Below are 27,340 nucleotides of genomic sequence, written 5' to 3' on the forward strand. Positions count from 1 at the left end.
AAAATTGAATTCAGCAGAATCCACTATAGACCATTTAAGATGTGATTCAGGGCTCCAGCTGCAGTGAGATACTTAGAGATATGACCCTTTTTATTACCTTTGCGACAAAACAGTTTTCTGCATTTAGATAATTCATGTCTGTTCTGATACTTGTTTAAAATGTTTCAAATGATTTGAGTATGCTGAGCTAAAGCTGGCTTTCTAGGTGCAGTGTGGAGGGTAAACATGCCTCAGTTGTTTGCACCACCAAGTTAAGAAGAGATGAGGAGGGCAAAGTAAAGGTTGTTTTTTTAAAATTGTTGCATTACTCTGTACAGACAGCTCTGGTTGGAAATTTGCAAAGGGCTTCACAGTCCCTTCCAGGAATAATAAATATTGCAGCCATATTGATCAAATGACAAAGCAGGATTTCCTCACACAGCAGAGGCCATTTGGCACACAAATCCACAGCAAGTTTTCTCCGTGTTGTTCATAATCAGTGGTATGAATCTGCATATATGAATCTTGTGCCCTGAAGTGAGCAGGGGAGTGAGGAGACAGCGGGGTGTCTTGCAGGACAACAGGTGTTTGCTTGTTTGTGACACGAATCTTAATACGAGGTTGCGACAAAAACTGCTCGGTGCACAGTCACATTTTTGTGTCAGTTAAGTTTTCATGCAGGATATTCACTCAGTGAGGGTTTTTTTTCTTGCTGGAAGATTGAAAATGAGTGGGGGCGAATGACAAATGGAGTAGAAGCGCTCCTTTCATTTCACCTACTAGCGGTGTGAAGTGGGGACTGGCTGCAACCATTCGCGCTGCTTCCGCGGGGTGGTATTAGTTCTGCAGTGGGTTTTTTTCCAAAGCGATATGCACCGAGGAGCGACCACTTTCGTGTAAAAAAAAATGATTTTCAGGAATAACCCTAAAACATCATTTATTCCCGTCATATCATTAAACCTGCAGCCGAATAAACAGATCCTGCGACAGCGTGCGTTTCTTTATGCATTGTATCAACCTCCCCCTCTCACGCCAGCAGAGAGGAACAGAGTATCAATCTGATGCTGTCCACCGTTTCCAGGGTGAAAATCCCCCTAAGGAAGCATTCAAAAGCTGCTAATTAAAACAGTTCAGGGGGGGAAAAAATCAACCGAAAAGGAAAAAGACAGGATAACAGGGGCATTGAGAGGGGAAGGGAAGGAATACTGTCGTTTGGAAAACATCTAGAGGAATAGAAAATCACGCAGACAGACATGCAGGTAAATATGCACGCTCTTATTTCTAAGCCTTATGAGGGAATAACGCCGTTTTCATATCACTTCTTGCTATTTATCTGCGTATAGCGAATCAATCAGCACCGGTCTGCTTGGACAGCTCCGTGCGTCCTCCCCCTCCTCCGTGTCTCTGCCTCTCTATCTGCTCCAGCTGAAATGCTGCTCGTATAGCCACACAAGAGCCGTGTCGATGTGTCTGTTCGCTTTTTTTTTTTTAAATGTAACAGTCCATACGGCTCTATAGCTCTCGATTCAAATAAATAATTAAATAAGAAAAGCCGAAGCGATGTCGATAAGTCCTGTGAAGTCGTGCCACCGCTGGAATTAAAAAAAAACCCTCCTAATTGCCTCTGCCTTCTTCTTGCAGGAACGATTCTTGGGGAGCCTGGTCCACAAAAGGATGTAAAACGGTGCTCACAGATGCATCCCATACAAAATGCTTATGTGATCGTGTATCTACCTTCGCCATTTTGGCTCAGCAACCAAGAGAAATAGTAAGTAGGCTATTGATTTGTTATTCAGTGTGGGTTTTATAGGCCAATGTAAAGAAGAAACGCTGTGTGTGTGTGTGTGTGTATGAGTGTGTGTATGTGTGTGTGTGTGCTAGTGCGAATGTAAATTGAATCTTTGGTGTGCTAATCCCGTTAAATAGTAATTCAGTGGTGAAAGGAGATTGGGGGGGGGGGGGGTATTTGTAGTTTGCACATAGATTTAGGTAACTCTGTGTGCGCGCGTGCACGCGGGAGGGTGTGTGCATGCATGCTGATGCTTGTGTGTCTCTTCTTCTGATCAGTCAAATGCACATTTGGTAAAGGGGGGGTGAAAGTTGTCAGATTTGACATGTATTCTGTTGGTTTTTTCTCCACTGATAGCACAATTCTCTGGGTTTTTAAAGCATGGTTTGAGTTCATGTGCTGAAATTAGCCTGCTGTAAAGAAACCTGAAGCCTGTGGTATCTTAAGAAGATAGAGTAATTATCACTGGGAACATAGAGTGCTTACACTGTGGCCTCTGCACAAGTATACACAGTAGGAATTGAGATATCACAGACACATACCCTCCTCTAGATCAGGCCTAAAGCGTTCAACAGCAGAATGGCAAACATTTATTTAGCTATAAAAGTGCAGTTTTGTGCTAAAGCTACATTCATGTAATGCATGAAACCATTTATAAAGGTAGTCCCACATTGTAGGCCTGTGATTGGCCAGTTCACAAATCAAATGGTATTTTGATGCACTTGAGCCTGCAGCTTTTAGTGTGTCTGCTTCATTGTTTTGTAACATAATGTCCATCACAGATAGGTAGAAAGACTCGCATCCAAACAGCCTTCAAGCCCACGCATGCACTTCAAACCTCACAGTATATTAAGGAACCCACTGTGGACTGTTCAGATTGGTGTTGGTTTGTTTTGATTGGTTCCCTCACTGGGCAACAATAAAGATTTACTGTCCTGCATGAACCACATCCAACCTCCCACTGACTGCTCTGTCTTGCTCTGTCTCCTCCACAGACCATGGAGTACTCAGGGGTCCCATCTGTGACATTGATAGTTGGCTGTGGTCTGTCTTGCCTCTCCTTGATCACGTTGGCAGTAATCTACGCTGTGCTGTGGAGGTAATTGCAATACTTTAGGGGCATAAACTGACCCCACATGATGACTAATAATATCAGCTTTTAAATTATGTAGTATTTGATTATTCATATAATAAAGTGGAGATTTACACTGATTTGGTTGCTTTTATCATTCTTTTTCTTCAGATATATTCGCTCTGAAAGATCCATCATCCTGCTCAACTTCTGCTTATCTATAATCTGCTCCAACATATTGATCCTTGTTGGACAAACACAGACGCACAATGTGGTAAGTGTCATTGTTTAGTGTCTTTGGAGGTCCAGGGGTCGTTTTTTATATAAAAAAAAGTCAGGATAACAGTACAGTGGAGAGAATCAAGTAACACTTTACTGTGGCCTTGTCTGAGCTGAATAGAGTCTTGCTGTGTCGTCCCGTCATGATGATTTTATAAGATAAAAACGGTAGAAACTCGATCATACTGACCAGTTTCCACTCAATCTGAAACATTTTAATCAACTTTAATCTACACAATAATGCCTTTTGTATACCAGATGTTGGCTTTGTCATTGAGAGCACAAAATCAAGAGTATAACAGTTACATTAAAGCCTCTGTCAAGTAAATTACTAATTTTCTTTTGGGCCTCACACAGACCAGCTTCTCATATTTCACCCAAATGGAAAATTAAGTGTTTCTAATGCCTCTATAAGATGTAGATCCACTTTGTGTTGGCTCAGGACCATCGCTGTTACATTGTCCTCTGGTAAACTTGAGACAACCCCAATCTGTTGGCGCAGAGACAGTGATGATCTTTAATTGCAATTAAACGTGCGAGGCCCTAAGGGAAACTATAAGAATGAACGAAAGAGGACGGTCGGATCACTTAGAGATGTATTACTGGTTTTATTGTTGTGGTTCAAATATGAGGCGCTGCAATCAGAAGCAAGTCTGTCAGTTAAGGGGATTCAACAGTGTAGGAGCAGCAAGGCAGACATTGATGCACACCAGGAGACATGGTGCACCGGTCAATCAAAGACTAATGGAATTATTGCCGCCCTGTGATGGCAACCAGGGCTGCAATGATTAATCGATTAGTAGATTGACAGAAAGTTAGTTGGGAGCTATTGTGATGATCCAACAGTCGTTTTTGATTATGTTTTTGTCCAGCAAAAAAGCCAAACATTTGCTGGTTTTCATGCTTCCTAAATGTGAGAATTTGATGCGTATCTTTGTCATATACGATAATCAATGCAACAACTTTGGATTTTTGGACTGTTGGTCAGATAAAACAGACCATTTGAAGTCATCATGGGCTCTGTGAGATCGCACAGGGCATCTTGACTTTTAATTCACAGTGAAAATAATCATAAATTGCAGCCCTGATGGTGACATTGAGGCACATCTCAAAAGTTGTGCTGCAGGATAAAAGCAGTTCTTTTACTTAGACTGGCTGTACAGTGTGCATTACTGGAATGACTCATGCAAAACCTTTTTTGTTCAGATGTCAAAGAAAGCTGAACTTCAGATGGAGTCAGCAGGATCCAAAAGGACAACTGCTGTAGTTAAAGAAGGGCTCCTTCCAATAAATATGTATCACTTCCTCTCCCCGTTTTCATAACTGGCCAGTACACAAGTGGCTAATGTAAAAGATTGTTTGGCAAACAGTAGTTGGGATTTACAAGCTGCCCACACAGATGCCCTTCTCAGTCATTTGGCAGCACTACAGAATGACACATTGTTCATTTTATTGCGTAACAATATCCTCGGTATACCTTTACCTTTTGCACAAACACACATCTCATTATGTCCCAGGTTTTTCGGCTCATTAATAAACTGTTTTTTTGGACATTCTTAAAAGCAGAAGTCATAGATTTTAATAGAGATCCAAACATCTTTTAAAATGCTTGTAAAAATATATATCAGTGGGGTATCCCATCAGTAGAAATGCATTTGCTGGTGCTGTATGGCTACTTACTGTGCTTATAGACTTAATTCTGGGAGCAGATGGGCCTACCAGCAGTTGGGGCTCATAAATCAAAATGCTCCCTCCTATTAATTTCCCCATGTTCAATGAAAATTGAATTATGAATAATGAATGAATGAACCACAAGAAAAATTGTTTTGGTAAACTTACCACATCTGTTTTTTGTGAGACAGACACTTTGTGTGAATTAAATGTGGACCAAATGCACTAAGTCTAACCATTCACCACAAACTAAATTGGCTCATATTATGCAGACTATTTTATTCTAATGAAATATAATAGAAACACAGCATCCACATGTAATGAGTTCATCTGTTTCCTTGCTGACCCTTAGATATCTGGCACACAGTACTTCCCAAGACTATGAATGCACAAAGCTTTAGGGCATTTTATAAAGCTGAGCTGATTTGAAGCCTTGTCAGATCTAATCAGGGCTCCAGTCATCTCCTGTCTTGATTATGAGGACCACCACTTAACATGGAATACTCACTCGGCATGCAGCTAATGGGATATCTGTCTCTGAGATCTGCGGAGAGATTAGGTGGTTTTCAGAAAATCCACTGACATACTGAAGATGTCATTTAAGTCTCTCAGAGTGAGTAACACTGGCTGGTTTATTTGTAACTGGCCACTATTGATATTTATTCTGACCATTAAAGCTGCTCAAATCAATATTCATATTTTAACAATACATCTAGTATTGTGAAAGATCGCTCTTAGATATGATCCCACAGTGAATTATCACCCATCTCCACTGTTCTCATGAGCTCTATTGAGCATTTTAGCATATTTCAGCTCCTTGTTTTGATTTTACAGCCCACATTTTTACTGTTTTGGTTCACTCTCATGGCAATCATCAACCCTTGTTTCCAGAAGCTGTTTTCAGTGAAACACTCTGATATACCTGACAGACTAAGTTAGCAACTAGCTCGTGAACATTTTGCATTATTTAGATGTTAAAGAGACAGATATTTCTCACAGGAATAAGAGGAGACCATACACAGAGCTAAAAAGAGAGCAAATGTAATCATCAGGTGGCCAGAAACATGACTCCAAATAAATGAAAGTATTGATCTGCATCACTGGGATAAGGCAACTGTTTACCAACACACTGGTTATGTCAACTTTTAGTATGTCATTGTTGTGTTTTGGCTCAAGTGGCTGAAACAATCAATTTTTATTGATCATCAACTGTAGCTTTAATTATTCAACTCTGCAGTTTTGCTTCATACTTCATACTTCATGCACTAATATGCATGTCCAGCTCCCACAAAAAAACAACAGAAAAGCCCTAATTACAAGAAACACAGAGAGAGCATAGCTTAAATCTCCACTATATCTTTGCAGTGGTTATAATGGTTATGCTGCTATATTAATGGTCTGAATGTTACATACCGTTACTTTAAATTACAGGTTCTCAAACAGCTAAACCAGAATTCTGCCTGTTTATTTCTTACAGCCTCAGCATCGAATTTTTTAGGCTTTAATTGGGCACCTCAAAACCAGACCTCCTCTTCTGAGGCCCATCATCAACAATAGTGAAATACATTGTTGGTTCAGTCAAGTTTGCTGCATTTTTCTAGTCAGTCTCAGCAATGTTGTGGATAAAACTTCCAGGGCAATGAATTTATCACTATCGTCTCTTTGTTCTGTCTTGAACGTGTCTGTCCTGTTGTGATAATATTTGAGAAATATTTCATCTGTTTGATCAGACATACTGTAGAATCTGATGTTTGAGTGGTAGGCCAGCAAGAGGAGAAAACATAGCCCCTGTGTGGGTTTAATTGCCATGCTGCCTGACACTGCCTCACTTGTTTTTCCTCCATCTCTTGTAAGAAGTGCATATAATTGGCTCCGCTGTTTGTGGATTCAAACTTGCTCATCATCTAATAGAAATCATTTCTTTGGTGTGGAGGTGTCCTCTGGGAGCGGGAAGTCAGTGAGTCACCTTTGCCTGTCTGTGCTTTTCCTTTGTCCTCTACTGCTGTTCATCTGGGTTTATAGAAAGAAGACAAAGAGAAGCACACATTGTTGGTTCTATCAGGGATGGTGGAATTAGGGAGTCTTGGAGTTAGAGGATGTTCCTGCAAAATGTGCATCCTGTAATGAGTAAAAATGTATTATACATTAAGTGGGTGGAAGTTAAGGTATTCAAGGTTTACTGTGTGTCACAAAAACATCACCAAAAAGCAGCTTTTAAGTAGCACGTAAAAGTTATGTCACATCAGGTCAGAAGTATTGTGAGTAGACACAGTTCTTTAAACAAACAGCTTTGCACACCTAATCTACTTAATCTAATTTTTGGGCGCCTAAACCTTCTGATGCATCACAAGATTAAGAATAAACACTGCATGTCATGTACCACCACAGATGGCTAATCAAAGCTGGTATCTGATCAAAAATTAACATCCTTACAATTATGAAGACTTTATCAATTATATTTTATAATTCCTAGATATCACTAAATTCAGTCCCTCCATAGGATTCAGCTACAGCTAAATATTTTGATAAGGTCCTCCAGTGAAAATCAAGTTTTGAACCCTAATAAATGGCCCATATGATGTTTTTTTTGTTTTTGAAATGCTACAAAACACATCCAACTCAGTCTCACTGCAATTTGTCAAATACCGCCAATTGGTAAGTGGCGCCAGATACACAAGGCATCCTTTAGCACTGTAGAAAGGGCTACAAGAAAATCAGAAGAGAGTGGGCTGGAGGGAGCTGATCAGGTCAAACAAACTCTGGACTTTCATCAAGGAGACTTCCTATTCATGCCTTTTTCATGTAAAACCAAAACTCAATTGAGTTAGTTTAATTACAATGTAGTGTGCTACTATGTTTTAACATAATACACTAGTGATGTATATCATTAGACGTTACATCATATTTGTAATAAATGTAGTCATTTTAAGACAAGCCATGATGCCTTTTTAAAAAAAATGTTGTTTAAATCTAATCACATGCATTTGTTTCCTACACCTACAGGTGAAAAAAACTAAAAGCATTATACATACAAAGTTTATTTTAAAAAGGGACTGTCTGCATTTAACACTCAGAATCTTTGCATTTTCTGTGAAAACTGTAGTTAATTTTTAAAAGATACTGTGGAGGTAACTAGCATCAATTGACATGCAGTTCATAAACATTAAAAACTGGTCCTGGAGGGGTTTCTAGATTGTCACAGGTTGATGTCATTTGCCACTGACCACGTGAGAATGTATTCACATATTGTTAAAAAAATAAGCAGTCAACACCATGGCTGAGCATTTAAACCTTGAAACTGCAGTGTACCAATGAAAACTGGGGATTGTACATCACATCGCGAAGAAACCAGTCATGTCAACTTGCAAAACAATGAGTATGAGAAGAGAAGCCAGGTGACTTGACTTGAAGATGCGCATTGGTATTTAGCTAATTTTACTTTTGCTTAAACTTGTCAGAGCTGGCAATCAGGAGCAAAATTTATCAAACATTAGCGATTTTACATAAGCATCAATCTGTGCATACTAAATGAGGAAAAGTTGCAGAGTTACATCTAAGTCTTTTTAAGGCATGAAGACATTTTGTTGTAATTTCAGAAACTTGTTTTAATTTCATTAAAATATGTTATTTTAATGAGCTGAGATAGATTTTTAGAGCTTTAATCAATACGAGGAGAGAAACTTCAAAGACAAAAAATAATTCCATGTGCCTACACTGTCAAATATGAAATAGACATGTTCAAGGGCATATATGTGCTGTATATTACACATGCAGTAACTGCAGTATGCACATTTGAGCGATAGTATATTTTTAGTACACGAAGCTTGACCTCTCGTATAGGGAAGGGCAGGTAAGAGGGATTTAATTTATCCCTGCCTTCCAGTTGGAGGTTAAATGATTGGGAAAAAAAAAACAACATACAGCTCATTCCTACACGCTTGGCAGCAGGTTTCTAACAGCAAGAATCCTCTGGTGAGGTTCAGGAGAATAACTGTATGCATTGTTTCGAGCCTTAAGAGCATTACATGTTGAAACAAAGTAGGCAGAAGCAGAAGTGTCATAAATATGAGCTCACTCCAGGTTGGTGCGAGGTACGTCAATAGAGCAGGAAGCAGAAGTAGCCATTTTCTGACTCTAGTGGCAAAGTCGATACATTTTGTTCAGTGTTTCTCTGCGGTTCAACAACACTTTGCCACCACCACTTTGTTGTTTGGAGTTTTTAAATGTCCTCCACCCAAGCACCTACTGTATAAAGCACCGGGGCACTTGTTGCTTGATTCAAAAGGAGAGTGCTTCAATCAAAATAACAACCAGCCTCCTCCTCCCACACTGATTCAGAGCGGTTGGGAAGATAAAAGTAATGCTGTAAGGTCTAGATCAGATTCTTTTGCTACATTTTAAGTAACGTTGTAGATCTCACAGTAGATAGAGAGCAATTAATAAGCTTCTCCCCAGCAACCTAATTTTTTAATCTCCTTCAGTACAAATTGCAAAAATAGTGATAGGTATTAAAGGTTAACTGGACAGAATGTTAGCTGTATTCTAATACATCCAATTAATGAATCTGCAAATGGTGTAAATAACTAAATAAGAAATTGTGATTGGCAAGTAAAAATGCCTGGAGCTCTGAGGAAAATAATTTAATCACCATGTCAACATTAGTTTAATCCAGTTATTTAAGAGGGTTTTCTTAGCCTCACTATAAGCAAAATCTCAAATCCCTTTACAATGTTTCGCTGCGATAATATGTCACTGCTCCTTTTTTCCTATTCCAGTGTGCCCGTCATTGCATTTTGAAGCAAAGTGTGCAACAGTTCATGGCAATTAGGCTCTCTGTTTTTAAAGAGATAGTTAGGATTTTTTGAAGCAGGGTTTTAGGAGGTACTTACCCATAGTGTGTTACAGACAGCAGATGGCAGTTGGTATGTCCCCAGTTTGAAGAGGCAAGCTGGAATATGACACTAACGCTTAGCAATGTATCACTGTGTCAGTGAGCCAAAATTATGGTTTTTGTTGACGAAGTCTGGTACCTTCGAAGAGAGCATAGATGTGGAACTAAAGCTGCCTCCCCGTTGGAACAGGCAGTCGGACAGAAAGGTAAAGTGGTGAAAATACTGTCAATATAGTATACACTTAATACGTTATAGAAGATTTTAGCTGGGACTTTTTTAGGTGGCTAAAATATATTTCATTGCTGACCCCCATCCACAGCAGTACATTGCTCAGCTTCTGTATCAGACTCCAGCCTGCTACTCCAGGCTAGGGAGGTGCTGATTGCCATCTACTGTATGTAATATACAATTTATGGACAAGTACCCCATTCAACCGCACCCCAAAAACCTGAACTATCCCTTTTATACATACAGCGCCCAGGCTCAGCACAGGCCTTTTAGTCCAAGTTTAGACAAGCTTTGGTAAGAAATTTTTCAAATTTCCTGTCCTGACCTTAAAGTGCCATTACTGAACTGTCTTGAAATATACCCGTTAGCCCCTACCCATACCTTCATGTCTATCAGCTCTGCAACGTTTTAATGTTATCCCTTCCTCAGCTCCTCTGTTTCCATGGATACTGACACAGTGTGCTCAACATCTCCAGGCATTTGCCTTTGTAAAGGGCAGTATGAACTCCAGGTTTCAACCTTGTTTTTTTATGACTGCCTTTGTCAAACCAGTTCTATCATGACGTCCTCATGATGTTCATTTCTATCATTTGAAATGTACAGTTTTTATTTTTTACAAGGACTAATGAGGCTGGATAGGCACCCGAGTGAACCGTGAAACATAACGGTTGCATATGACCTGTTTCCAGGAAACAAGGCAGGCTCTATTTTCAGCACCTTGGACAGCACATGAGCAACTGCATCACTAGAATTAGTTTTGGATGTACAGGAAGTATAGCTGCTGTATGTGACAGAGCCACATGGTTTATGCTTCACTTGCTTTTTTTAAGCTTTCATATAAGATTTTCCTCACTGATTTGTCTTGTTTATCTGATAACAATCACACACAGCAGAGCGGCATGCAAACATACAGGTCACTGGATCTATTAATCCACATGGAAAGGCAGAAACACTCCAGAAATAGGCAGTATGTAGTATGAAAAAGAAATGCTATTTCATGTTCAAAGCTTATTAAACAAAGATTTATAGTGCAAAATGTGCATGTGATTTCTACAAAAGCAGCTGTACACCCCTATAATTACCACACGGCCAGGTGGCAAAGTGTCATGGGAACTTCATATGCTTTGATTTGATGTGCTGCTTTGATATTTTTACTTCTGACACATTAGCAGCTGTAAAATGTCATAAGGTAAAATATGTCTGTTTTGGTTTCCTATGGGGCATTTGTAGTAGGTGCAAAGTATAGGACTTTGTGATGTCTAGCGCTGAGGATTGCAGATTGCAAACACCTGAAACTGCTCCAATGTTGCAAGCCTTAACTCTTGGTTTGGTTTCCTTCAGTGTTAATTGTTCAGTAGGTTCAGAGAGTTTTTAACAGGAACTGAATAATCGGTAAAAACACTAAATAAAGCAGTTTCATGTTAACTTAAGATCCATGCATTCAGGAGGTTTTTACCAGCAGCTGAATTGGTGTCTTCCTCTCCAAAACAAATGGATCCAGTGAATTAAACCAGTAACAACAATGAATAAAGCAGTGTCATGTTAAAAATCAGTGTTTTTTTCTCACTGTTTGGCTTATCATGGAGGGGCTGCTAACTATGGCGGCCAACACAATGACACAAATGACCCCATCTTGAGCCAGTTTTAGTTTGTCCTCTCTGAGCTACTGGAGAAACATAGTAGTGCAACATGATGAACATCGTAGATGAGGACCCACTGTAAAAATAAATGGCTTACCTTAAGGTAACAAAAACACAACAATTCTTATTGTCAGGTGATTATACACTAAAGAAAACATACTTATCATATTATATCCCATTACGAAACAAAAATTCCCCCAAATCCTACATACTGGACCTCTAAACATTGAACACTACTCTTATAAAAATGAAAATGCCTGCCAAAACTGATTCATTTTATTTATTAGAATTTATTCTTTTTGCAACTAGGTTTGGCCAGTCACAAAACTGGTGCATGTTGAACTTACGTAGCCACAGTCAATTATAGTCATGTTTTACAGAAAGTTTACCAACAAATGTGGCTCGTGTATTATGTCATTATCCCTTTCATTCATTCATTCATCAACCACCTGTCCTCGTAAGGGTCGCGGGGGGGCTGGAGCCAATTCCAGCTGTCGATGGGTGGAAGGCGGGGTACACCCTGGACAGGTCGCCAGACTATCACACGGCCGACACATACAGGCAGACAACCTTTCACGCTCACAGTCACACCTAAGGGCAACTTAGAGTCACCAATCAACCTGACCTTCTTTAGACTGTGGGAGGAAGCCAGAGACCCCGAAGAGAACCCACGCAGACACGGAGAGAGCAAGCAAAGTCCGCACAGAAGGGCCCCCGCCCACTGACCGAATCCCGTTCTAACCGGGTTTCAAACCAGGCACCCTCTTGCTGTGAGGGTCATTGTCCCTTCTAGTTAATATTTAAATCTATTTTATAGGTTAAATCTATTTTATAGGTTACTTTAGCGCTGATGTTCTTTAAAGTTAACTATTAAAAACCAAAAACATTAGAATAATGGCATAAGGCATACATATTGCACCTGAATGCATCTTATATGGTATTTGATAAATAATATAAATATTCAGGGTTTTTCGACATCCCTCATGACTGTAGGTGAAAAGAATTCCCCACTTCTCGTACATGAGGTAATGCAGGATTACTGTCTCGTGTGAACCCCATGAACACTACAGGGGATGGATGGATTTAGCGTGGTTTTCTCAGTGGGGTTGGAAAGTGTATGGCAGATCTCACAGTATGGTGTGGACGCCCTGGGACGAGATGATACACTTCAATCTTTCCCTCTTTGTGCGCCGTCGCTCAGATTAACACCGCTTCACACTGCAAACAATCTGAACTGGAAAAAAGCTTAATCTCCTCTCACTCACAAATGTCAGCGCGCAATGACAAGATTCCTAAGGATACTTCTTTATTTCTAATCCTCCTCTAAACAATCGCATTTGGAGATGCCTCTCCGCGGAACAAAGATGGACAAGCTAATGAAGCCGAAAAGTGTCGCTGCATTGTCGGGGCCTGAATGCAATCTGCTGCCTCCGACACGTGCGTTCTGTATCGTTTAAGTGGTGTTGTGTTTTGTTCCCCTCCTCTCTGTGTAAAACAGTTGACCTTGGCTCACATGCCTCCAGGTGGGATCCCCAGCATACTAATGAGGGTTAGTGCAGAGGAATGCTACGCCATGGCTTTCTGTGTCAGCTAGCCTGGCTCTGATTTTTACTACAATTGCCACCTCTGTTGCTGCAGTTTAAACTGATGCTTTGTTTCATTCACTGCACAGGATGGTACTTCAGTGGAAGGTCTAGACAGGCAAAATGCTGTCGGTGCTGCAGTATAGTTCAAGGAAATAAAGGAATATCAATATGATCGATTTGCAGGGATCTGTACTTCTGGAATCTGATGCATTTGTTCTTATTTCTGCAGTGCTGCTGTGTTACAGCAACATTTTACTTTGTTTAGACTCACAGTCAATGCATGTATCTCTTTATTCCCAATAGGGTGTCTGCATCATGACGACAGCCTTCCTGCACTTCTTCTTCCTGGCATCGTTCTGCTGGGTCCTCACAGAGGCCTGGCAGTCCTACATGGCAGTGACGGGAAAGGTTCGGACCAGGCTCATTCGCAAGCGCTTTCTGTGTCTGGGCTGGGGTAAGTAAGCAGCATGTTTCCCTAAACCTCGTCATTATCTCCCATCATCTCCCACAACTGCCATTTTCTCTCAAGGTCTCTGGCCAAGGTGTCTTTTCCAAGTATGTCTCCCCTCTGTGGGGTGGCAATATCTCCATCCTATCATCAGGCTCTTTGTTGTGATGTTTTTGTGCTCCAGTCATGCTCTCTGAGGGCTGGGTAAATGGTCCGGCCTTGAGTGGTGGGGGGAGACAGACTGGTGCGGCTCTCTGGGAGCAGGTTGAGATGACCTTATGTCTGATAAAGAGGGTGTGAGCTGAGCATTTACGCTGCAGCGGAATACATTTAACAGAGTTCAGGGGAATGAAACATTAACAAAGGTAAAATGTGTTGAATCGATTTACTCTGCTGCATGATTACACATATTCTGAAATCCTTTACAATCCTTTTCGGTAGCACTAATATGTATTGCAAATTTAACACAGGTAGGAACTACTATAATTTATTTATTATCCATATTGCGACATATTTTAATCAGTCTGGGTCACGGATAATAAAGTTCCTCCTGCCTCCCACGCTGTGCTCCCTGCTCTTGAATATCACATCACAAAAATAAAAAAATAAAAATGTCTATTGTACATATATGTCGATAAACACCGCTGGCTTAAAGTATCTATGTCAAATTTGAAGATTTCAGTTTTTTTTCTTCATTTGATAAATGTCATTCTGAATCCTCATCCAACGAGTTCTTTCTTACAGACGGCTTGAAATCTCTCCCTTTAAAAAAAAAAAATCAATTTGATTATGAAAGAGCACACACTCATTCTTCTTGTTACCTAGCAACAAACAAGGCTCTCTTAGTCATTGCAGTGCCACTGCTTGCTGCAAAAAAAAAAAAAAAATGGACAAAGGCTGTTCTACAATCACATGGATTTCTCAGAAAACACCAATTTGATGATAAATAGCACAACCAAAGACTTGTAGTGTGACAATAAAAATGCATCACGTTATATAAGTGCTGTTTTGTTTTGGCTCTTTTTAACATGTAATGACTTGGATAATAAAATTACTGTGATCCTATATAGATTACCACCTGTATTCAAACAAGATTTTCAAAATTGATATTCAAAAGTGGCGCACAGCACACAGTATCTGTTGTGTCTTAATTCATCTTGTGTGAAGTGCAGCATCTCAGCGATCACGCTGTCACCCGCACACGGTGATTCATGACATGCTTGTGTACACTCGGCACTCTTTACCTCTTCAGCACTGCGTAAAGGCACTGGATGGCCACAGGGTCTTCGCCTAGTGCCTCCAGGGAAACTGATTACATCAATAGCACCTGCCTGCAATGCTCTGAGAGGAGAAAGCGTTAATATTCTGAGCACACAGTGGTGAGGAGTGAATCCATTACACAGATCTTTAATGAGGAGCCATACAGCAAAAAAAAAAATTCCTTCATATAAAGGTGTGGATGGCATTGAAATTTCTTAGTACAGTTGTGAAATCTCATCACGTGGTTTTCTGGACTCTAATGCATTGCTGCCATTTTGTCTCCTCTGCTGCCTAATGAAATACAGTACAGCATGTTGATTGAAATATCAAAATGCAAACAGTTGATCATGTACTCTGAGATGATTGTATGGCCTCATACTGTAGCTTCTGATTGAGTAAATCTATCTGCACTTTGTTTAATGACTGGGAGGCACAGAGGCTGACTTTTTCTGCACTGAAGTGGGCTCATGCTTGCGCCTCTGAAAAGAAGTGCTTGAATAACTATTGATTGTTTTGTCCTTTTAAGGATTACCAGCCTTAGTGGTCGCTGTTTCAATGGGATTCACCAAAACAAAGGGCTATGGGACACCCTTATAGTAAGTTTTTCCTCGATTTATCTATATGTATTATTCCACGCACACACAGTAGGTTCATGGTAACACTTAAGAGTCATGATGAAGTGTTTCTCCTGTGGCTTACTTATCCTAAACAGTGCCATAAACAAAGTCCCCTGAACCCAGTCAAATTTCAAAATAGCACAGCAAGACCCCAATTTTGTGTGAGTTGTATCCCTGCTGGATACCAAACACATAAACACTGCTTAAAATCTCTTTAGCATTTTATTAGCCTGTGAAACTTTGGAAATAGAGTTACAGCATATGGCACTCGTCCCCTGACAGTTGAGGGAAATACAATTGTATGCTGGTGTGCGCCATTAACTTGGATGTTAATGTCTTGGTGGGAGTTAACTCTTTTTTCCTGCTTTCCCCGCAGCTGTTGGCTGTCTTTGGAGGGTGGGCTCCTGTATGCCTTTGTTGGACCTGCAGCTGCTGTTGTTCTGGTATGTTTGTCTTATCAGATGTTGAACTTTTATATGCAGAGAACACAATGGGAATAGAGAGGGATAAATACATTTAAAAAACCCAGCCATCTAAAATACAGTTATCATGTTCAAGCAATCAATCTTACAGGGATACTTCAATTTTTTTTTAAGTGGGGTTTTATGGGGTACGTATCCATAGTCAGTGTATTAGTATGTCACCTATGACTTCAGACAAGGACCCAAATGCAGAACAAAAAAGGGCAGAGAAGTGTACAAACAAAAAGTGAGCTTTCATGCCAAGCATAAATCAAAAACTCAACAGAAAGCTACCAAAAGCACACAAAGAGGAAATGAGGAGTGGAGAAAACAGCAAACAAAGAGCAGGCAACAGGGAGGATCACAGACAAATTGACAAGGAGCAAAGGGAAACACACATATATAAACAGGGAACTAATCAGGACAGCGACACACAGCTGGGGTAGGTGGACACTGAAAACAGGAAAGGACAAACGAGACTGATGAAAGACAGGTGTAACAGAAAACAGGAGGGAAAGAGACAAAAGCAGGAAGAACAAAGGACACAGGAAAAGCATGAGGGAAAGTGAGAACAGGTGAGGACTGTGCAACTAGTGAGGGACAGGTGAAACTGATCAGAGAATCACCAAGGCGGGAAAATATACAGGACAGGAAGTAAAACCAGACATGACAAATGAGAAGTGATACTACAAAATAAAAACAGAAACAGAATATAAGTAAAAAGAAAATATAACAGAAACCCCCAAAACAAAGTCCACAAAAAAACAAAAAATCTAGGAACATGACTCAGCAGATGTGGATCAGCATGCCTACATGGACATGGAAGCTAAACAATGTAATGCTTTGGATGAGTCAGCCACAAAATGTATTTTAGCCACCCAAAGAGGTCCAACCTAAACATGTAACTGCCAGTTAGAGTGTACACAGTATTGAATGTATTCTCATTACCTTTTCATCAGACAGCCCATTCCACCTGGAAATTAGTTCACAGCTTTAGTGTATCCATCTTGCTTTCATCAAAACCAGCAGACTCCATTGAGAAAAACAGCCACTTTAGTGACACTGGTAAATCCAAACTTTAATGATGCCAAAGTCACACAACAACACAAACAAACTAAGTTATTTAGGCAGTGGTAGACCAGCAACTCCCATGTTTTGCAAGGTAAATTTTTTTTTTTTCAGTGTACTCTTTTTGTGTACTTTTTTCAGTGTAGTTTCTTTAAGATAATGGTTTTAGTTACATGTGGTTTTAGGGCTGTCTGATAGGAGGGCACAGCAATGGAAATATTCAGAATAAACTGTAAAAATAAACTATTTGTTTTAACTCGAGGAAGTTAGTGACCAGGCTGCCTTAAAGTTTAAGTTGAGTGGCTTCGAGTGGAGGTAATTTTGTAACGGTTCAATTTGTCTTCTCAAACTCCCTAAATTGGGGCTGTGTGGGCTGATATCTTTTGTATGTTATATACTGTCTATAGATAAGCACCCTATACAACCTCACTTCAAAATTCTAAACTATCTCTGTCAACAAAAGACTTTGCATAGATTATGAATAATTCTAATGATAAAGAACAATGTGGTCTCAGTGATGGTACAGTATCAATGTGCTACATTTGCACTGTGTTAAAACTCGACAAAGTGTTTCTGTGAAAACGCCTAACAGGAGGAACACACTCTGCTTTCAAAGTCAAAGTAATGAGCGTCCCGTCAGGCAATGTGCTCAAGCAATTCCCTTTCATTTGCCATAATGGTGCTCCGTGTAGCTGTGAGGTTATAAAGTATTAATGCATTAGATTTGTTCAAAATGTAATATACTGGGGGTATTTTAATCATCTTGTATTTACATTGTTGTACAGAGAAAATTACACAAAGAATGTGATTATGCAAATCACTAAGTCTGTGTCAGAGGGATGGAGGACATCGAATACTGAGTGATATTCTTCATTGTTAACCACTCTTCTGTGGTGGGATTTGAAATAAAGTGATTTCAGATATTATTTCTTTTAAAAGCGACTAAACGTCTTAGTTAGAGCTTCAGATGCTGAGACACTTAAGGTCCTGCTGTGCTGTCATTTTCGTTTGTGATGAACCTCAGAGGAACACAAGCTAATCTCAGCAAAAATGGTGGACACAATCCTCTACAGTCCCCTGAGTGAGAAGGAATACTGTTGCTATACTGTATTGATACTGTAACATCCTAATAAGATGTCTCACAGACACAAAACGAATGAAAAAATCCCCAAATGTATTTGTATAAATATTTAATAAGCTTTTTATCCCAGTTAGAGGGGTTCAAAAAAGCAGAATAGCTTAAATTTTAGAAATTCCCAGCTGCTGTAAATCTGCAGTTTTTCTGTTAGCCTAGGTGCTGCTAATAATAGGAGAAGGTGCCTTTGAGAAGACGAGTGTTTCCTGTCAAGCAGATCTTTCTTAAGGCTGTTGTGCTGGGCTGAGTATCCAGGGCATGCCTCATCCATTGGCTGAAATGTCACCGAGATGAGCAAACAATAGAAGCTAGAGGTCAAAGCTCAGTGGAAAAATAAAAACGCCTCGCGGGATAATGACATTAAATCATCGGCAACCTATGTAGAATGTTAAACTGGGAAATAAATTATATATTTAACACTGGTTTAAAAAAAAAACAATCTTGTTGCAGATGATGCATTAAAAATATTTCCTTCCTGTTGACAGGTCAACATGGTGATCGGTATCCTGGTGTTTAATAAACTAGTGTCCAGAGATGGCATACTGGACAAGAAGCTGAAGCATCGTGCAGGGTATGACAGCACATCCTTGTTAGTACCTCATTTTTCTTCTCATTTTCTTCATGCAAAAATACAAATATGCTTTTTTTAAATACACATATGGAGATTTAGACCTCCTTTTCTTCCCGTTGAAAGGAAATTAGAGGCATAAACATAAAGAGGTCAGATCTCTCTCGGGAGCGCCATGGCTTCGCATGTCTTTGGCAGAATCAGTCCAAGATGAAAATCATTAAAAACACCCACACATTGGCTGCTTCTGCTGTTGCTAATATGGCGGGGGTAGATTTTAAAGTCGTGGTAGTGGCTGTTAGCATTGTTTATCATGCTGTTGTCTCTATGTCCCACAGACAGATGAGTGAGCCGCATACAGGATTAACTCTCAAGTGTGCCAAATGTGGTGTTGTATCAACAACTGCTTTATCAGCAACTACAGCTAGCAATGCAATGTAAGTGCCTGTCAGTGTCTCTGAATCAATAAGACGATGCTACAGGGAGTCTCTGCATGTACAGAGTGTCCACCTCTACAATTTAGACGTTGCAGTCCACTGCAACCTAAACTGATGTTCCAATTACATCCACAGTGCATCAGTACAGGAATGTCTTTTACCGTAAACATGTTACGTGCTTATTTTACAGTAAGCTTACATTACTACCAGCATGCACGTTAAAACCCTGGAGTGAAAAGGCTCCTGATGGAGACATCATGTTTCACTCCAGACCTTATCCTGTCATCTACACCAATCTGCTTGCTTTTATTCCCTCTACACAATCCTTCCTGCCTTCTCTCAGGGCATCCCTGTGGAGCTCCTGTGTCGTCCTACCTCTGCTGGCTTTGACCTGGATGTCTGCAGTGCTCGCCATGACGGACAAGCGCTCCATCCTCTTTCAGATCCTCTTTGCCGTCTTTGACTCGCTGCAGGGTTTTGTCATTGTGATGGTGCACTGTATCCTGCGTAGAGAGGTAAAGGATGATTTTAAAACACTTTTCTTTCACCAAATTGTTTGTGTGATTGTTGCAGGGAGTAGATTTGCTCAGTTACAGATTCAATTGGGAATAATTTAACTTGCTTCAGATCTTATTTTGCCGATTTTCAACCAGCTACAAAAACCAACAATATGAGGAGTGTGTGATACACTTCCCTCCATCTTAACAGTGTTTAGATCCCCCCACTCAAGTTGGCTGACTATAAGGCCGTTACATGAACTACAGGTTATAGTTGTATGCCTGCCACCACTGACACAAAGAAAACAGAAGTGTGTCAAGAGATATGTCTCAAGTATTTAAAACTTTGAACCCTGAGCGAACGGATGTGATTTCTTTTAAAAACACGGGAATAAAGGCAATGTACAACTTGATAAGAAATGTTCCACAAATTGCAAGACATTAGTAGATGCAGAATATTATTTTAAAAAGCCAGGGAAAACCTTCTGGGCAAAAAAAGATAGAAGAAAAACTAAATTTATAATTATAATAACTACATATTGAAAATTATATTAGATAATAATTATAATTTTTAGGCACTTTCTCCAGGACATGTCCTGTCTTAATCTTTTATTTCTATTTCTCTTTTTTAAAAATAATTTTCAGATAATTTTCTTATACTTTTCACTAATTTATTTATATTTTTTGGATCTTTTCTTCTTTTATTATTCATTGCCTTTCTCCCATGTTTTTAAAAGAAATCAGGCCAACTTGCTCAGGTTGCAAAGGCTTAAACAGCTGAGCTGTATTAAGTATCCCACCAGCAGGAGCATTTATGGATTGTGATTGTTGTCTGCTTTACATCTCTTGAGCAAAATCAAATGCCACAGCCTTTTTGGTGTTTTCTCTGGTCACGAGCCCCAATTTTAACAGCATTTGTGTCTCTCTTCTGTTTAGACAGCCCAATTTTATGAAAAGGCCATCTATCCAGCAGCAGTGAAATACTTTTTTAACCACCTTAACAAAATTATGAAAACACCAAGTTATCACAACCAGGAAAATAAACCTTCTTGGTTTATTGTCCTAAGACCTAATAACAAAAGCATTAATGAACTTTCAATGTGATCTGCAGTATTGTGGAAAGAACATGTTTTTTCCTGTCTTTAGGTCCAAGATGCTTTCAGATGTCGCCTCAGAAACTGCCAGGACCCAATCAGCGGTGATGCAACAGGAACCTTCCCTAATGGGCACGCTCAGATAATGGTAGGCACAGTTACCCCCAGTCATGTGCAACCATTAGATGCTCTATAATTTAAGAAGACCCAATGTTCCCTGGTTATTTATAATACGAATGCAAAACCCCTCCATGTTCTCCATTTACCGTAATTTAACTTGTGCTCTTCCTATTTTTATTTCATTATTATTCAGTTTAATATGGCCCATGACATGAGGCATTGTTTCCCATAGGTTTATAATTTTCTCCACAATGCTTTTGCAAATCTGCAATTAAATGCAGGGTAGACACTTGGCCCTCTGATAAATGGCGCTAGTTCCCTTTGGTTTTCTTAGGGCCCTGAGCCTAATCCTTTATTTCCATTTGATTGAACTCGCTGTCCATGTTTGCCATGCATCCCTCTCATTTACTCTCACAGGGTAATAGAGGACTGTTCCCAGTCTGACCTTTGAAATGGGACACCAGTCCTCTTCATCTAGCATGACGACGCCACTGGCACATCATGGCAATGATGTGCCATTAGTATTCTAATGCCCCTCAGAGTGAAATAGTTTTCATGATAGCAGAATGGTGTCAAGGCCCCCCTGGTTCAATACAGCCATTAGCAGCGAGTGCAAAATACTTCCCAGCTGCTGCAGTTGCATTTTTATTCCATAGATGTGTTATTGATATATTGTTAGGATGAAGCAGAGAAACCTGACTGCTTTGCATTTTCTCCAAATCATTGGGAAATAATAAAAAAAATATTATTGATCCCAATCTTGCGGCTGGCTTTTACACACTAGTATACCTCTGGTTTTCTATATACACAAGAGAAAGTACAAAAAGCTTCATTTTTGGCAATACTGACCATTTGACTGTCCTCTGCCCACACAGACGGACTTTGAGAAAGACGTGGACATCGCCTGCCGATCAGGTAAAGAACAGATGGTCTCTTCTTAACAAGACACTCCTTGCCTTGCATGTAAAAAAGAAAGAGAAAAACCAAAAGAGGTTAGACAGTAAAAAATAGCTGAGGTTACATAACAACCAACAATCCCCACAGGAGTTTTTTTCACAGTTACCAAAACACTGACTTTAATCTGAGAACAAAACAGCATAAAGAGAGCTGCTGGATATTCACTTTCAGCTTTACTGCAATAAATGTGAATAACAGCAGCTTTTCCCGTCTTCTGGCAGTCGCACTTTATAATTATGTTTTTCATTAACATGTCATAGAATTGGAGCGTAGGTGCTAGGTGTCTCATTTCAGGAGGATTTTCTTCCTTGACTCATGATAGTGGGAGGGAAATAATTCCTCCTGATTCCTGCATCTCCTGTACTTTTGTACCACAGTAACTATTGGTAGACAAGTGTATGATTTAATGAAACAAAACGTTCCTAAGAGATTGTGCACTTTATCCTGAATGGAGCTTGTAGCAACTACCACAAGCCTAGAGCCTCGTCTGCCTTCAATCCAAACCAATGAAGAACACATCCTAAATGGATCTGCAGGGAATAACCAAGCTGACCACTATTCGGAGCTCTCACAGCTTGTTAAGAGACGTAAAGGGCTGCCTGGCTCTTCTGACCCACATTACTGCTGTGCCTTCTTGTTAAAATAAAGTGGACATACCCGATACAAAAAGGTTGAGTGGACAGGTGTCATTTATAAATCAGGACCAGATTCGAAAGTAGAGCTTTGGTTGGAGAGAAATGCACTTTACATATTACTCTCCGGGCCTCTCTGAGTATAAGTTGGTTGTTTACAAACAGGGATTAATGTCAGCAGCAGAACTAATATTCTGCTGTGTCACCCTACAGAATATAACAGTAAACTGAGACTGTTTTCCTCATGTCATCACTGAGCATTGAGTTAGACTCAAACAAAAAGGCGAGATCTTATTTGTTGTCCTTGTAATCTCCTTGCAGGCCTTTTGTGAACAGACAACATAATTCCTACTGATTCATGAGGCAAAGATTAAAATGCTCAGTAGGGAGGACAGGGTGTTCTTATAACCGGAAGGCAGGATAGCTGATGTTTCTTATATAATATTTGGTGCATTACAAGGTCAGTGTCAATCACTAAATTAGGATTAGGATGCTGTATGGAGGGAGAATTTCAAGGAGTAGAGATAGAGATTCCTGCTGCTGCTGCATCCCTTTGCATTCATGTGTAATGTCACACTCATAGCATGTTCACAGTTATTTGTCCTGTCTTTACAGTTTTCCCTCTGCAGCACAAAATCCTTAGAGAATTGTTTCTATTGATTTGAATTCCCTTGTTCCTTTGGCCGTTTGCTGGATAATCTCAGACTAACTGTGACATTACTTTCATTGCGGAGAAATTCCAACTAATCCTTGTCTCACTCTGCCCTGCAGCACTCCACAAAGACATGGGCTCTTGTCGCGCCGCCACCATAACAGGCACCCTCTCCCGCATTTCCCTCAATGATGAGGAGGATGAGAAGGCCCCTGAGGGCCTCAACTACTCCACGTTGCCTGGCAACATTATCTCCAAAGTGATTATCCAGCAGCCTTCAGCTCTGCACATGCCGATGGGAGTGGGCGATCTGAAAGAGCAGTGCATGGCTGACAGCAATGCTGACATGCGCCGCACTGTTTACCTGTGCACCGACGACGCCATGCGCCAGAGCGACCATGACATGGTCGGCCATGACATGGAGGGCCACGCGGTGCAGGGCCAGATGATGGAGACAGACTACATAGTCATGCCACGTGCCTCTGCAGCAGCGGTGTCAGGGTCGGGCAATGTGCCCACCCTCCTGAAAGACGACACCAAGATGAACATCACTATGGATACGCTGCCACACGAGAGGCTGATGCATTACAAGATGAGTCCTGACTTCAATATCAGCCCATCAGGCATGGACCACATGAATGTGAACCTGGAGCAGCAGTATCCTAGCGCTCCTGAGCAGATGCAAAACCTGCCCTTTGAACCTCGCACGGCTGTTAAGAACTTCCTCGCTGAGATGGAGGAATCTGCGGGGCTTTCTAGGAGTGAGACAGGGTCTACAATATCTATGAGCTCTTTAGAGGTACATATGTTTATGTGGATAAAGTGCAGAGGATGCAGAGCTGCAACAATCACCTTCAAATATACAATTTTCCTTTACTGATACACATATCTTTTTAAACTGATGATCCAATAACCTAATACTTTCATGTTTTTACCTCCACAGAGACGAAAGTCACGATATTCTGATCTGGACTTTGAGGTACGTAAGATATTGTTTCTTTCATTAAACATGCATCTAGCTTTTTTTATGCAGAGAAAAGCCTCTTTTTTTGCAGTTGTGTTTGTCATTTGATTTACTAGTACTTGTTGTGCCTCTTAAGCTTATTGGAGTTACACAGCCTTGACTCAACATGATTTATTGACATGCTGTGTAGTTAAGGTAAAAGCAAAGGCTCTCAACTGACAAACAGGGCGACAGTTCTCATCTACATTTTGTCCTCCTCCATCTCCTACATCCATTAGCTATACGTTGATTTTCAAAAATGTATGCTTTTTAAAGTCATTTGCACATTTCACATCTGATTTTTACCACTGGTTTCAACAATGATTATATTGGCTTGCAAACACATATTCAAACCCCCTTTGGCAGGTTTCAGCATTTGCATTGTTAACACAAGCTTTACTGCATATATATTGCACGCACTTTCAAAGTAAAGGAAACATGAGGCTTCTGGCAGCAATTTTGGCGTGGGGTGCATTTTGTTTTTTTGCCTAGATGCACACCAACCCCTTAAAATGGAAGATTTGTGCCAGGGTTTGATTATAAGGGTTTCCCCTTACGCCAGCAAAACTCTAAATTAGGCAATTCGTCACTAAAGAATTATGCTTAATCCAGATACTCCTGACAGTACAAATTAAAATAGTTCAGGCTATCACCCTAACTTTAATTATCTCTGTGTTTCCTTTATTTTGGCAGTCACTTTTATATATATATGCAGAGACGATTAGATTTGTTTCAAACCTGGCCTAAGTAAACTACCATGACACTAACAAATTGATCAGAGTTGGAGGGGGTGGAGAGGAAGATGCATTTCCATTATTGGCTGTCAATACCAAAGAAAAAACCCTTGCCATTGCAGAAAGTCATGCACACCAGGAAAAGACACATGGAGCTGTTCCAGGAACTGAATCAGAAATTTCAAACCCTGGACCGATTTCGAGACATACCAAATATGGGCAGCATGGTGAGTAACAGGAAACCAGGGGGGTGGCGGTCAGCCAATTAAAGAGATCAACATCAAAATACCCTATTTAAAATATCCGGTGCAGGACACATAATGTGTGATTGTGCAAATGAGCGGTTATAGTATGTAGCGAGAGTATTCATGCGGAAGTGGACCTTCCTACACATAGTGGGCCTGCCACCAGCTGGCGGGGGGCAAGCGAGGGGGCTGCCCCTTAATAAGCACTGAAGCATTTCCTCCACAAGGCCAGTCTCAGGGAAGAAAGACCTCTGGTAATCTTGTTACAATAGAGTGCATCCATTCCAATGCAAGGCCATGAATGCACTTTTATTTACATGCACATTTATCTACTTAGCAACCCCATCATTTTTCCATTAATGCATGGCCAATTATTTAACCTATCAACATCTATACAAATATTAGTTTGCTGTTATTGCAACTGTGTGGGGGGAATCTTTTCTTCTTTGTTTGGAGATAGAAGTCAGGCGACATCTTCCTGACCTTGCTGCGAATCAAAACGTTCCACCATCTGTCTCCACACCTGGCTGGAGTTGTAGACAATGGGGGTGTCAGGCTTTATCCGTCTCTCTCACGCACGCAGAAATGTTTTCTGTACTGAATGCAACAAATAGAAATTGGGCTGGTGACCAAACACAGCCAGGCTATTAAACAGTGTCAGCGACACAGCAGCCTTTTTGGCTGCATGTAATCCTTTTTTTTTTTTTTCTCACTCACATTTCAATCACCCCTACAGCACAATGTAATTTGAGGCTCGTTGCTTAGTTACCAGTGCAAGTTCTTTTGTATAGAAAACGATAACTACAGTACATTCTCACTGCCCTTTTCTTTTTTTTCCCCAAATGAATCTACTGCAGAGCCGGCTGCAGACATTAGTATCCATTTTATATCCCCTGACTGGGAGCAGCTTCTCTCCCTTTTTTGCAATAGTGTCTTTGGGAATGTCAATGAGAGCAGATGAATGGCTCACACATGACGACAGATTCTGAGCTTTGGGAAAATTCTGTTATGACTCCACGATAAGCATGGTCACATTTAATACACTACCATTATCTTTTGTTATTTGATGCTTTCCACAGCATTAACTCATTATTTTCAATTAGCAATGAGTAGGAATTCATACAATGCCCTTTTGAATGACTTGACTGGAACCGTCCTTTTTTTTTCTTTTTTGGTGAACATAACAGTTTAGCTGCAGAGGATGTCATGCCACTAATATCACACCCCACTGGCCATGTTCACAGGACAAGGCAATGCCAAACAAGAACCCATGGGAGAGCTACAATCCAGCCTGTGAGTACCAGAATTACGCCACTATGAATGTACTAGAATCTGACACCAAGGACTCACTGGAGATGACGCCTGCGGAGTGGGAAAAGTGTGTCAACTTACCCTTGGACGTCCAGGAGGGAGACTTCCAAACGGAGGTCTAAGAGAGTGACGAAGGAGAAAATGCAAACAAGGAAAAAGGAGGAGAAAGAGATGTATTTTGCACTGAATAAAGCAACAGACTTTTCTAACAGCCTTGGCATACATATCTGGATAATACGAGTGTGGCAGGGACATTATGTGCCAATACAATATAAGGACTGAGAAGAGAGAAAAAAGAAAAAAAAAGGGAAAAAAACATCAGTGTTACTTTTTGTATTCTCACTAGTGTACTTAGTGTGGGGCAGCCTGGTGTACAATATTTACCATCATGTGTTTCAAATTATCTGTTGAGGAATTGGCTAAAAAAGGTAATCTCTCTAGATGAAACCTCACAAAGCAAATGACATGCCATGTCGTCCCAGCTTCGTTGGGTCTAGTTTTGATTTCATAAAACTGGACCCGGGAGCACAATGTATATATTTATGCAGGTTTTTAAAAAGTTTATAACAGTCTGTTTGGCCATTACTACACTTTTTACTTTATAATATAAAACATGGGAGGCAAAGAGGATTTTTTCTGTCATATTAAAATGAATGTTTGTCAAGCTACATTCTTCATTGCTTTAAATGCAATAAAGATAATACTCACTTTTATATAAATAATATATTTCACAACTTTAATACTGCAGATTCTGCTTGAAGGATCCCAGCAAGCTCTCTCATCTGCAGCTCTGTATAAAATATTTAAAAACAAAATGTTGTATGGTGTAAATAAACTTTTGTCTACATATGTTTTACTTGTGCCAATTTATTTTAATGAGAACAAATGCCAACCTGATCAAAAGTTATAGCGAAAAATGTTAACATTTGAAAAGGAATGTAAATAAAAGAGGAAATATGTTCGTA

At 40.2% G+C, this 27,340-nt stretch overlaps 1 protein-coding gene across 10 annotated transcripts in view; it reads left to right on the forward strand.

Moving 5' to 3' along the window:
- adgrb3 (adhesion G protein-coupled receptor B3) overlaps positions 1–27,340 on the forward strand; it is a 138,252-nt gene extending 110,912 nt beyond the window's left edge. For 5 of the 10 annotated variants that reach the window (XM_042502381.2, XM_088086325.1, XM_042502380.2 and 2 more), the window contains 15 exons: positions 1,621–1,747; positions 2,764–2,867; positions 3,012–3,114; positions 13,440–13,590; positions 15,371–15,440; positions 15,838–15,904; positions 18,611–18,714; positions 19,032–19,130; positions 19,474–19,645; positions 20,774–20,869; positions 21,717–21,756; positions 23,202–23,881; positions 24,026–24,061; positions 24,942–25,046; positions 26,252–27,340. In XM_042502381.2, coding sequence (XP_042358315.1) covers positions 1,621–1,747; positions 2,764–2,867; positions 3,012–3,114; positions 13,440–13,590; positions 15,371–15,440; positions 15,838–15,904; positions 18,611–18,714; positions 19,032–19,130; positions 19,474–19,645; positions 20,774–20,869; positions 21,717–21,756; positions 23,202–23,881; positions 24,026–24,061; positions 24,942–25,046; positions 26,252–26,497 — 2,200 coding nt within the window. In that variant the 3' untranslated portion in view covers positions 26,498–27,340. The remainder of the gene's footprint in view (positions 1–1,620; positions 1,748–2,763; positions 2,868–3,011; positions 3,115–13,439; positions 13,591–15,370; positions 15,441–15,837; positions 15,905–18,610; positions 18,715–19,031; positions 19,131–19,473; positions 19,646–20,773; positions 20,870–21,716; positions 21,757–23,201; positions 23,882–24,025; positions 24,062–24,941; positions 25,047–26,251) is intronic. The other 5 variants (XM_042502382.2, XM_042502383.2, XM_042502384.2 and 2 more) reach the window with 5 other exon arrangements.

The sequence above is a fragment of the Plectropomus leopardus genome, chromosome 13 (genome assembly GCF_026936395.1).
Source record: "Plectropomus leopardus strain MGB_pleo_1.0 chromosome 13, ASM2693639v1, whole genome shotgun sequence".
NCBI lineage: Eukaryota > Metazoa > Chordata > Actinopteri > Perciformes > Serranidae > Plectropomus > Plectropomus leopardus.